At 43.2% G+C, this 12611-nt stretch overlaps 1 protein-coding gene across 1 annotated transcript; it reads left to right on the top strand.

Annotated features, from left to right (window-relative positions):
* The first annotated feature begins 10677 nt into the window (after positions 1 to 10677).
* On the top strand, positions 10678 to 12350 carry crygmxl2 (crystallin, gamma MX, like 2). Its single transcript, XM_020082934.2, has 3 exons — positions 10678 to 10835; positions 11317 to 11559; positions 12017 to 12350. The coding sequence occupies exons 1-3, from the start codon at positions 10800 to 10802 to the stop codon at positions 12290 to 12292; spliced, it is 555 nt and encodes a 184-aa protein (XP_019938493.1). The 5' UTR covers positions 10678 to 10799; the 3' UTR covers positions 12293 to 12350.
* The last annotated feature ends 261 nt before the right edge of the window (positions 12351 to 12611 follow it).

Here is a 12611-nt window from a genome sequence, read left to right as displayed (position 1 = left end):
GGCTGGGCTGCAGTGTATAGTTGCAAAGCTTTCTGATGGAGGAAGGGAGCCTCTCCAAGTGAATCATTCATTGCGGGCGGCAGGGGTGTAAATATGAAGGGGAGGGTTGAAGGAGAGCGGGATCAAGGAAACGCACACCTGGTCCAAGACAGGGGTCAGATCGGCCCGGCACGAAACGAAACGAAACGAAAGGGAAAGAGGAGAATGAGTTGTTTGGCTTGCCTCCGTTTAGACAGCAGCGGCGTGCAAAGCAGGACAGGATGGAGTAGGTAGAAGGTGCATATGGTGGTAGGCTGTCTGTGCCGATACGCATGCTGCAAAACACATGCTGCCGATGAGACGGAGAAAAAAAAAATAGAGAGAGTTTCAAACGTTGAACATTTTAAGACTTCCAGTTTTGAGATGTGAGGGCTTGTTTATCTGTGGCACATTGTTCTTGCTCATAATCGCTCCAGAGTCTCAATCAGTCACTTCCCTCTCTCTCTCTTTCTCGCTCTCTCTCTCACAAGTTTTTCAAACGACATCTCCCAAACGCTCGACACCTGGCTGGCTGACTTCAGAGCTGAAATGAGTGGAGAAGTCTGTGCGTCTCTCTCCGTCTTTTTTAATCATCCTTTCACTCCTCACATGTTCAAGCCGATGCATTCGGGGAGATCTTCCTCTATAGGCAGATCATAAGGAGATTACTGGAGAGCAGATGTGGGTAGGGCACCGTATTGGTTTTGAGGACACGTGCGAGTGATTGTTTGTGTAATTAAATAAAAAAAAACTAATTTTATTGCAGTTTTTAAAACAAATTTGAAGTACAAGAATAGGTACGTATCAGGCCTACTAGGCAGCAATTATTTACAGAAGGATCTTTTTAAATATCCTTGAAATTTCCATGAAAAGATCATAACAAGCCACGAACCAGTATTTTCCTTAGTAAACAATTAATTCTTAGTCCAAGGACACTCAGACCACATACTGTTCCTCTCTCGGAGCGAATGTTCTCCTGGTTTATGGCCAAACAAAAGTTACTCCAGTGCAAAGTACTCCATGATCCACTTCCCTGCCAGAGAAAGACTCCATATTTTAAACATTCGTAGGAGGGAACAATATCTATGAAAAGAGTGAAATTTGATTTCTACCCCACGGAATAGGCCGTTTCCTTCTGTTGTCAAACAGAATGACTAAACACGCTCATTCACATGCTCCCATGGTAGGACGTTATTAATTTATCACTTCAGAGTTATATGTGCTCTTGCGCACACACACACACACACACACACACACACACACACACACACACACACACACACACAGCCACATACACGTTTGCTTCCCAATGATTGACAATGTGATAAATTTTATTTGAATATGGCTGACATGAATTATGTAACCGGAGAGACGGGTGGCTTTGTTGCTTCCCTCTAGCTCTTCGCTTTTCCTCCAAGATAACATACAGTTGATAATTTACAGTAGAACACATCCTGAAACTATAAAGAAAGATAGAGCGACAATGCCCCACAGAGAACAAAACCAAGCGCTTCAGTGCAGCCAGCTGAGCCGGTTCTAAAAACTGCGGAGAAGTGGAGAGGATGGAGGAGAAGGTTCACAACGCGGCAACAACTGCAGCGAGGTTAGGTGGTTGACACTTCTGACACCAGATAGTGATCTTTTTTCTTGAGTTCGGCTCTGATGGTAACGATGAGGTCTCAGCAGACTTGGTTAGGCCGAAAAGAAAAGAGAAATAAACAAATGGTAAAAAAAAGAAAAAGGCGCACAGCCCCCGTGGTATCTGATGTTGATAGTTGTGGTGAAAGACCGCCTTTGAACGGTTTGAGGAAAGTGGCAATACTGCATGTTTTTTCCTTGTTGCTGCTCCTCCAGACGGCCAACATAAAAAATAGAAGAAAAAAATAAATAAAAAACTTGTCTGATTGGTCTGAAAAGACTGTCAAATGTCAAGCGGTTATCAAACAGCAGACATGTTTTCTTTTAAAAAGATACCGGCAGAAGGAAAAGCCTAACCTTTCAGAGAGTGAGTGGAAGTCACTCATCCCATCATGTGCGGCACTGCACACAAGCAGAACCCCTGCTCTTTACAAGGCTTACACTTCTGCCTCTGATTCAAATCTGGAGCTGTTGACACAAGTTTTCTACGGCTGAAGTAGACGGATCTGTGAAAACACCTATTTCCAGGGAATTATTGACTTTTAAGCACAAAAGTTAGTCAATATATTGTCTTAAAAACAGGCCTTTCTTTCAATTCATAGTGAATTTTAGATGCAACATTGCTTCAAGTTAATTTGCAGCGCCTCTGCATCATGTGGCCTGTACATGTCACAATTATCAGCCCGAACTGACAGCAACAGCGTGCTCAACACCACATGTACAGTTGTATTTCAGTGTTCCAGTTCCTGTTGCTGATGTCGCTCAGCTCCCATCGCACTGAGCAGCACTCGTACGATCTGGGATACGGGGGCGACATTGTCCTCGATTTCTCAAAATCGGCGAGACTTGTTAATGCCCTCATTTTCATGTTCGCCGCTGAATCAATCGCTACTTTCTCTATTGCACCGTTCAAACAAACTTCTGCACATACTCCACACCAACCTACGTGTCTATTCTCATTATTCTTGATTTTGACTCTGAGAATGTCTCTTTGTGCTTTCGCGCTCGCTGTGCGGGGAGGTCAGAGATCAGACTGGAGCTGGCAGGGATTCAGTGTCTTGCTCAAAGACACTTTAGCAAACCGGGTGCTCGCTGTTGGGCCTCGAGCTCAGCTGCAACCGCAGCACTGATGATTTGCTGCTGTTGTGAATTCCACCAAATATATTCTTGTGCATTATTTTTTATGCTTGGATTGTTCTTTACAAAAGTGAAAATCTGCCACTTTAATCTCGAAATAGGAAATCACAATCTCTGGCAGTACTTGAGGTGACGTTCATCTGAAGCAAAATACCAGAAACATACAGTATTCACAAAAGAGAGAATAAGCTAATTACTTAAGAGGTTTTGTTGTGTTTTTCTTTTTTCAAATATTTTGGCTTGAGAACAAAAAGTGTTTCTGGCAACGGAGGAAGAGGAAGAGGAAGGAGTTTTGTGTTGTTGCTCTCTTCTCCTTCACCGGGGGGGCTGAAGTCCTGACAGCGAGGCGTCACTGTAATAATAAAAAAAAAACAATTTCTACATTATAAAGGTGTAAAATTCCTTCACAATCCACTTCTAAAATGGTTGAAAACTTCCTTCATCATTGCAGAGTGGTTGGATTTCAGTTTCCCACAGGCAAACCCCAAGTGGTGACCAGTTGTTTTATTTAAAACGCCGAAGCTGACAAGGCCACAAACATCACATCTCCATTTTCAAAATGAAGGTGAGGTCGGGACAAACTCTGTACTTTGTAATTTCTCTGCATTGAAGGGAGGTGATAATGAACACTAATATGTACAGCTGGCTCTTTATACAACGCTTGCTGTGCTGCCTTTGGTGTCCTGTTGAGAGGGTGTCTAAGCAGTGCACCATCAATGGCAGGGAACAAAGCCAGAGAAAATATCAAGTCTTTTTCCACAACTGCCTGCCTGCCTTGCTCCGCCGTAAGATTAATCTAATTTGGTCTTTATTGAGAAATGGGTAAGAGCAGTTTTGTTTTATTTATGTGTGTTTTTTCCTCCTCTGCTCCTTCTCCTTTGTTGCCTCTCCTCGGCTGCCTCTGACAAAAGACAGCCAGCCTGCCAAGCCCGGTGTTGCTCTGGGACGGACCTGTCAATCACTCCTGACGGCACCCTGACAACATGTACGTTAAAATTTCAAACGGGACTCAAAGGCGGCGCGTGACAGCCAAGCCTTTGAAAGTGGCTGTAGCGCTCGGCGACAGCCAGAGGAGTACGGGTGGAAAACAAACTAGAAAACAACAGTGCAGAGGGAAAAGAGAGAGAGAGTCAGACACAGAGAGTGGAAGAAAAAACAAAAAAAAAACAAAAGTTAAAAGCAAAACAGTGAAGAATGTGGGTCTTGATGATGGGAATTGGCATTAGATTCTCCCTCGGTGTATCATTGTTTTTTAATTTGGTTGAAACTCCCTGGAGTGGAGCGCTCGGTCTTCCGGGGACTCAGCTGAGGGCCCGTTCTCGCTGCAGTACAGGGACAGCGGCGCCTCGCTCCTGCTCCTCTGAGGCCTCGCTCAGATCAGGTCAAGCTTCTTCTGCTTCTCGCTATCTTATCCTTCAACAACAACAAAAGAAACGACAGCGCGCGAATGATAATGACATTCTTGATTCCATCTCGCATGGTTCACTTGATGGTTGTGCAATTAATTCCCAGTAGAAATGGAAACCAGTGCCTGCTATCGAGATAAGCCTTTTCTGCAGAATTCATAAATCTGATGTGTAGCTTCCTCAGCAAAATGGACAACTCAATTAAGATTCTCACTCCGCTGTCTTCAATGTGCCAGGACAAGAGCATTTTAAAACACTGTGCTTCCACAAAGCTTACGAACCGACGGCACATGGCGTACAAATGAATACATGCGGACACGAGGACGCACTTTCAAACGATCACCCAGCAAGACACACCATCGAGACCACCAGCACTTCTTCAACGTGGCTGAATAAGAAAGTGTTAATGGGGTACGACACAAAGTCCTGGGCTGTGCCAGACCCTATGGGGGAACTGCCAACTCTGCAGTCCTGCAGTTTGTGCACTGATTCTTCAGTCAGCATCCACATCTGCAGTTCAAAAACACACACTGGCATGAAACTGCTACAAAGCTAACTGTTCATTGTCTGTCTGACTTTGTTTGACCATGCTCTGTGTGTGTGTGTGTGTGTGTGTGTGTGTGTGTGTGTGTGTGTCATCACAAGCTTGTGTGTGTGAGTCTAGTCCAACTTTGTTTGAAAGTAGCATTCTAAACAACTGTAATGCTACAGTGTGTGTGTGTGTGTGTGTGTGTGTCGCTGCCACAAACAAGTGGACAAGCAGCGTGTGTGCTGGGACACAGGTCATGTCAGCCTGTTAGTGAATGTTTTTTTACACGTCTCCCTTGGTAAAACTATGTCTGAGCACTGATAGGCTTCAGTACAGACAGGAGCTGTGGCACTGACACACACACGCGGAGTCGCAGCACATGAATTTGTGCCATTGTCCAACTCATGTCTATACACTTGCAAGTCGGGTCTTTACTTACAAATGCATACATGCAAGCAAACACACACGCATTCAAGCTGCTCAGAGATATGGCCGCGGTTTAAAGAACTTAAAACAGCCAATGCTTTGGCTTCTAGTGCCCTCTAGTGCTTGGAACTACCTGGCAAATTAACTGGGATATGTGCTCAAACTGGCCGACTGTGCAGACAAACTGAGGAGTACTGAATGTGACAAATGCAGGAGAACAAATGTGATGTGTGTATGTTGCTCGAATTGTGTATAAAACTACTTTAAAATGTGTTTAATTAAGATAAGGTTGGTTATTTCATGATTAATATTGACACAGTGACATCCAATATCAATAGGGCAAAAGGTTTTGAAGGCAGATAACAGCAAATGTAACTGAGAATAAAAGAAATACATAATCATAAAACACCAATGTTTACTCCATAAGTCCAAACATGTGCAGTTCTGCAGCATAAAAATACAAATTGTTCAATATATGACATAATTGTCTGTATTTTCACTACTGTTCCTGTGTGTGTGTGTATATATACATATATTACATCTATAAGAAAGCTTGCTGAATGAATGACCTCATATGTGAAAATGCTGGAAATTGGCTTTGAATTACTAAAATGTAGAATTTATATTTTAAAGAAACAAAAAGAGGCTTATTTCAAACAATATCACCAGCTTATCTGTAGAGTCCCATCAAATTGCTCTGTAATAAGATCAATCAAGCTAATTTACATGAATACATAGCTTTTCTTTTACATTCAGCCTCACAAAAAGTGCTGCTGTTGTCGGACTAAATCTGTCTGAATCATCTAAATAATGTTCTTATATCGTAATCACAACAATGAAAACATTTATTTGTTAGGCTGATTGCAGTGTTAATCAGAAAATTGAATCTCTTTTATAATTTTATTAACTTAAATGTTTCTCTTAGCCGAGTTGTAAATTGCAATATAGAAATAAAGAAGAAATAGAAGTGGTTAATAAAAAAAATTTTTTTGAAGGGGGTTTATGGAAAAGTGATCTTAAATCTCATGAACAAATGGGTCTTGGAAATCGAAGTAATCAAGGAGCCATTAACTACTGAAAAAATGCGACTCATCTTTTTAAGTAACTTGTTACCATTACACTTTTTGTCTTTTTATTATTATAGGATATTGATTGTTAATGATTGTGCAGAGAAATTTCATTTCATGTAACATCATAAAATATTTTCCCTGTCACAAAACTTTAAATTGTTGGATAAAAATACATAAACTTTTAGTTTAATATTTTACATTTCTGTAGAGAGACATTTGAAAATATAATGAAATCCAATAAACTATCCAACACTTTGTGAGACATGTGGCTAAAATATATTTTGGGGATCCGAGGTCACTGTCTTTGAACAACTGCATATTGCATGTGAGGAAATGAATGCAGCTTTATCTGCTGCTTGATTTACTATAATAAGGAAGGCATTTTGTAAATCATATGCATCCATGTTTTTTTTTGCACATGATGAAGCCAGCAGAGGTGGGATTTGAGAGGCACCTCAAAGCTATGATCCTGAGTGTCTCTGCCCAGTGATGTTACCTGCTGGGACAGCAGTGCTGCTCCTCTAAATAAATTGCAAGTGGCCTTGGGCAATAAGAGGAACCAGCGTTTGATGTGCCTGACTGCCAACGAGGAAAATGTGCAGGCAGTCAATCAAGCTCTTAAAGCTCCGCAACAATGGAGTCGACCCCGGTTTATTATTTATTTTTTAAATTGATGTATTTCATTATCACAAGGTGTCTACTGGCTGTGGGTGGGGGAGGGGAGGGGGGGAGAAGGAAGGTGGCAACATGATCAATAATTGATATGCAGCATGAAAAAAAAAGAGCTGATTTGGTGCCTCTCCTCTGGTGCACTTGTCACTGGCTGTTGTCAGAACACATTTGCTTTGATGACAAATTTGAAGAAGTGAACAACAGCATCACATCTGATTACAAATTTAGCGCGTGGTGAAAGGCAGGGGCCCCTTCACGCTGAAGCTCTGTTTGTTCAGGGCTGCTCTGGAGGAATGACTACCAGGCGCCGAGGTGCGTTACAGTCTTGTAAGTGGAGAGATGAGAGGGGGGTTGAACTTTTTTGTCATGTGTCAGTAAACAGCGTGTGACTTTGTTTGAAAGGCACCTGGATTACAGGGTGAAAAGTTGCTCTTTAAACCTTTAAAGCTTCAGGGGCACGGGAGACGCGCCATGTCAAAACAGTGCGTGGAGATGGGGAGTGAGAGCAACTGAAAGCCATCACTCCCCAAAGTGCGTCTGTTGAGAGGCAGAGGAGTAAGTCCTGCTTGTTCACAGGCGTTGGGTCATGCTGTATGGTGGAGCTTTAAGATTTAGACAAAAATAAGGAAGGGGCTTGAGCGATCAAAGTTTCCTGAAAGACAGGTTGTAGTGACATGAAGAAAATCTTTCATTTACAAGAATAAAAAGAATTTTTCTATAAATTTGTGATATAATAAAAAAATAAATAACACAACACTGGCTGCAGGGTGTGGCACATTTCCAAGTCCTCTTGATATGAACATTTCTTCTGTAGGATAAAACCTGATAAAGTTGTAAATCAGGTATAATCTTTCCCCTCAGGTTTGTATACAATCAACTGCAGGTCATCAGAACCAAACTATAGAGAAAGTCCTTATGGTGATTTTACTAAGAGCAGTTCTTAATTAGACCAAATGTAATTCCATGTACAGAGCGGAGATTTGCGACAAACTTTAAAAACTAAATCCTGACGGGTAACGGTTCAACACGAAATGTCAGAGAAGAGAAAAACAAACTCAACATAATTGACAGCTGCATCCATTTGCTCGGTCGAAGACCCCTCCTCCTGCTTTTTCCACTCTGTTCTTCCAACACCATTTCCTCTTTTAATTATCCCCCAGCAAAAAAAAAAAAAAAAAAAAGATGGAGCACATCAGAAGCATCGCGGTAAATCCTGGCCCTGGCACAGGCTCATAGTGGCTCCTGCGTCTGGCAATCCCGATAGAGCCTGCGCGCTGGCAGTGACAAGAGAGGGAGGATGCCTGGAGATTTACTGACAGAAAGAATGGAGAGGATGATCTCTCAGCAAAAGAGAGGTCCTCATTCTACTCCTGGCATGGGAGGCTTTTTTGGCGAGCGCTTTCCGATCATACCACATTTTCAGGACCAGATTAGCTAGTCCTCAGGAGCAGAACTCGCACATACCCCTTGTTTACACCTCAGTAGCACAATGTTTTTGTAATGACTGTTCAGTAAAAGCACATTGGAGTCTCTGAGAGCGCGGCTGCTCTCCTATCTCTTCCTACAACATTTTTGGGGTGAGACTTACTGTATATTGCCGAGTCACAGAGACCACGGTTTGGATTAAGGGAACATGATTTGTTTTGAATTGAAAGAAGTCTCCTCTGACCTGAAATGTGTTTTACTGAATGAATTGCACATTCACATTCTAATTAGGTATCAGCGACACAAATGTTGTTGGGTTTCTTTTTCATTTGGAGCCGGATAGACGAAACAAAAAAGGGTTGCAAGTTAACTAGTGCTGGGGTGGCTGTCTTGTCAAAGTTTCTCCCATCTCTGTGGGGTGCACATCAATCACAGAGGTCCCCGACTGACAGTCATTCTGCAGGCTAATAGTGTCGTCATCTCCCACGCGATTGCTCAGATTGCACAATATAATCCTCGGACACAATGGAGCCACACATCTAGCCCCCCCACTTTGTTCCCCTCTCCTTTTCCTTTTCTTACGTCTTTCTGGAGATGAAGAGTGGAATGCTCCACAGCGGGTAGCTTTCTTCTCCTCCGGGGGGAACTGAGAAAGCAGGCAAGGGCCTCTGTGATGTTACTTTCCCTTCAGGGTGGGGAGGAGATGTCTTGTAGCAGAGCTAAAGATGATCATTTGAGAGCCTGCGAAAAAGGTTCCCCTCTGGAAGCTACATTTTGTGGAAAGAGTCAAGGTCCCGACTAATGAGTTAGGGTTAGCCGATGTTCCTCGGTGAAGAAAATTAGAACGATGAAGATGATGCTATACTTTTTTCTTGGTTAAGAGGTCGTATTGCACCTCAGTTACATGCTTCTGTCTATGCCAAGGTCAGAGGTCAGACTGAGCAGCAGCCTTAAGTCCCAATCAAAGACACCTCAGCACAGTCAATGTTTGCTAGAGTTAGAACAAGACTCTCCAGTCACACGGCTTCCCTGTCATTCTAATGCTCTCCTGCATCAAGACTGAGTAAAAAGGGTTCTTACATTTAATTGACACGATGAAAGAAATCATTAATCCACGAATGAACATATAAGAAATATCTCAACATTTGTTCCTTATATGTTCTGATAAAAAAACCTTACCTCCCGGAGAAACTATTTGCTCCAGAAACTCTAAAAAACAAAACAACATCCCATCTGATAATCTGCCACAATTACGCGGCACAGTGTGATGAAAGAATATCAATGATCTACTTATGTCATAGGAAAAGAGTGCAGCTTCAAACATGAAACCTATTGAAGCCTGTGAGGGTTTCAAGTCGATGAATGATCAAAGACGTGAAAAGCTTATCAACGCTGTTCCTTAAAACTGAAACAGTGTCGTATGGCTCCAGATATATCACCACAATAGCGGTGTTTTTGGCCCAGGGAACATAATGGCTATTGTGCTTTCTGGAAACATTTGCCTTTTGACACAGTTGAAGCTGCAAAACCCACACAAAGTGGAGAGGGGGCATGAGCTCTTTATCCCGATGAAAGGCGAAAAGGTGACCTTTCTGGCATCAGCTGGGCTTTGGGAACACAATGCATGGCAGCAACTCGTTCTGGCCTTTTCCCCTTCAGCTCTGGGCTATATGCTTACAAGCCAAAGACTCAAGTCCAAACATCTATCAATTTATACAAAAGAATAAAACGCACACATGCCCCAAACCCCTGCTTTTATATCACAAATACACACACACACACAAACACACAGTGCAGTTCTGTCTGTACATCTGCAAACAAACCGGTCCCGTCTGGCATCACAGTACAACTGCAGGCTATGGAAGCGAAAAGAGACAACAGATCACTGTAGATTACATCAACACAAAAGCTTGACTCAGTCCACAGTATCAACACCACTTCCCTTTAACGGGAATTGAACAACAATTACATCATGGCCTGCACCACTTTAGAGAAGGCACCCGTCCAAACTCACTGGATCGAGGGGACTGGATAAAAAAAAATAACTTTTCTACCCAAGCGAGACATGACGTAAAAATCATGACTCGGTTAAGTAGTAGTTTAGAGAGCGCAACCCAAACAGACCTACCCAACTGTACACTTTAAAGGCTTTGTTGTTGGGGGGCCACACACCTAAAGGGCCTTTGTGTGATATTTCAAAAGGCTGCATCACAAGGTTGTGGCGTAACAAGGGTCACGCAAACACAGAATAGCACTTGTGTGGTGTTCTTTTTTGGCACGGGGGTGGGTGGGTGGGGAGGGGTCGTCAATTCTATAGGTAAACTCTAGCAGACAGGAGATAAGTTGCCCGTGGGCTGTCAGACAAAGGGAACAGTGGTCGGCATCTGAAAAGGTAAAAAAGACTAGTAGCTCCTGACGTGTCAGAGGCCTCATCATCAGTGGGAGAGTATAAAAGGACCAGTTATAGTGTGTAGGTCCATGATGCGCAAACACAGCCCTGCAACCATGGGAAAGGTATGAGCTCACATGCAATATGGAAACTGCTTTGGCGAGGGTTGGAGAGAACGGTTCAGGAACATGTGTCCAATATAATAACAGGAAGAGAGGATTTAGCAGAGGGAGAGAAAAGTATGAGCTAAAAAGCTATAGTGGACTAACCTCGTTACCTATTGGTGTTTAGAAGGGAAGTGTCTCTGGTCATCAACAATTTAAATGGCTTTCACATTTGACAGATGCATTGTATTTTTTGTGACAGAAAAACATTTTGGCTCATTGAATTTGAAAGTTTGACAGCATGCTCAGTTTAGACGAGATGTTGTTATTTAAATAAAAGGAAGCAATTGCATAAAAACTGAAGCGGCTTGAACACATGAGGAGTCCAGGAAAAAGAAACTGAGCTTGTTCTAGGGAGAGCAGTGTCTCCTACAGTCCATTCACGTGTATTGCAACCAGTCAACCTGACATGAGTGATGCACGCCTCTCTCTCTCTCTCAAGATTATCTTCTACGAAGGCCGCAACTTCCAGGGACGCCACTGGGAGTGCGGAAATGACTGCATGGACACCTTCAGGCACTTCAACTGCTGCAACTCCATCCGTGTCAGCGGCGGTCACTGGGTGGCCTATGAGAAGCCTTACTACATGGGCTATCAGTACATCCTCGGCCCCGGCGAGTACCCCGACTACCACTGCTGGATGGGCTTCAACAACTGCGTCCGCTCATGCCAGATGTTCCCCCCCGTAAGTCAATCAAACAGACAGATAGAACGGGCTGTACCCCAGCTCCCTCCCTCCCCCACCACTCACCTTGTGTGCATCAAATGCCGCTTTAGAAATGGATGTCAATCACAGGCCTTTTGATGTCATTTGCAGGTACTCAGGCAGGTCATAGCATGAAAGTCTATGTTGCAAGGCCCACAAGGAGACCCAGTCAGCCTTTAAAAAGAATATGATGCACCCCCCCATAAGACTCGGTGCCTTCATCTTAATTCTGTTAGTCACATTGAGTGTTTCTGGCAGTTTAGTGAGGGTGAATCTAATTTTGTCATGCTGGAAGAGAGCATCAGCAGTTACTAAGAAACCAAATACGCAAATGAATCCAAAGTGGAGGGATCAGCCGAGGACACGCAGCTCCTCCACTGTGCTCTCCAGAACCAAAACAGCATAATAATCATACTCTGCTTTCTTTCACATTCAGTATAGAGGATCCTACAAGATGAGGATCTACAACAGGCCTGATATGATGGGACACACGATGGAGTTCATGGACGACTGCCCCAACCTGTCCGAGCGTTTCCGCTTCCGTGACATCTACTCCTGCAACATCTTGGAGGGATACTGGATTTTCTATGAGCACCCCAACTACAGGGGACGCCAGTATTTCCTGCGCCCTGGAGAGTACAGGGCCTGTGGCGACTGGGGCTGCCACAACCCCATGGTGGGCTCACTCAGGAGGATGAGGACTCTTATGTAACCTCCGACCTAATGCGCAACTCATATGAACATTAAAGACTTGATTTTAAAACAGAAAATGTGTCCTGTGAGCTCATTTCACCATATCCTTACAATATGCACATGAGTATAAAGCAGAATAATTGGTCCTGGGAGAAGATTTGCTTCCTATTTAGTGTTGATCTTCAAACTTTCAAACATAATGGAAGATTACAACAGTTAAATGATCTATTTCACATCAAATAACTTAGATATCAAACCAAACCTTTTCTCTTTTCCCATCATTTCCCTCCTCACACTCTGCATGCAGGTTTCTGGCATAGACATGTATTCATTTATTT

The sequence above is a fragment of the Paralichthys olivaceus genome, chromosome 21 (assembly GCF_024713975.1).
Source record: "Paralichthys olivaceus isolate ysfri-2021 chromosome 21, ASM2471397v2, whole genome shotgun sequence".
NCBI classification, from domain to species: domain Eukaryota; kingdom Metazoa; phylum Chordata; class Actinopteri; order Pleuronectiformes; family Paralichthyidae; genus Paralichthys; species Paralichthys olivaceus.
The sequence above is the reverse complement of the archived record's forward strand: the minus strand, read 5'-3'. Positions and strand labels throughout refer to the sequence as shown.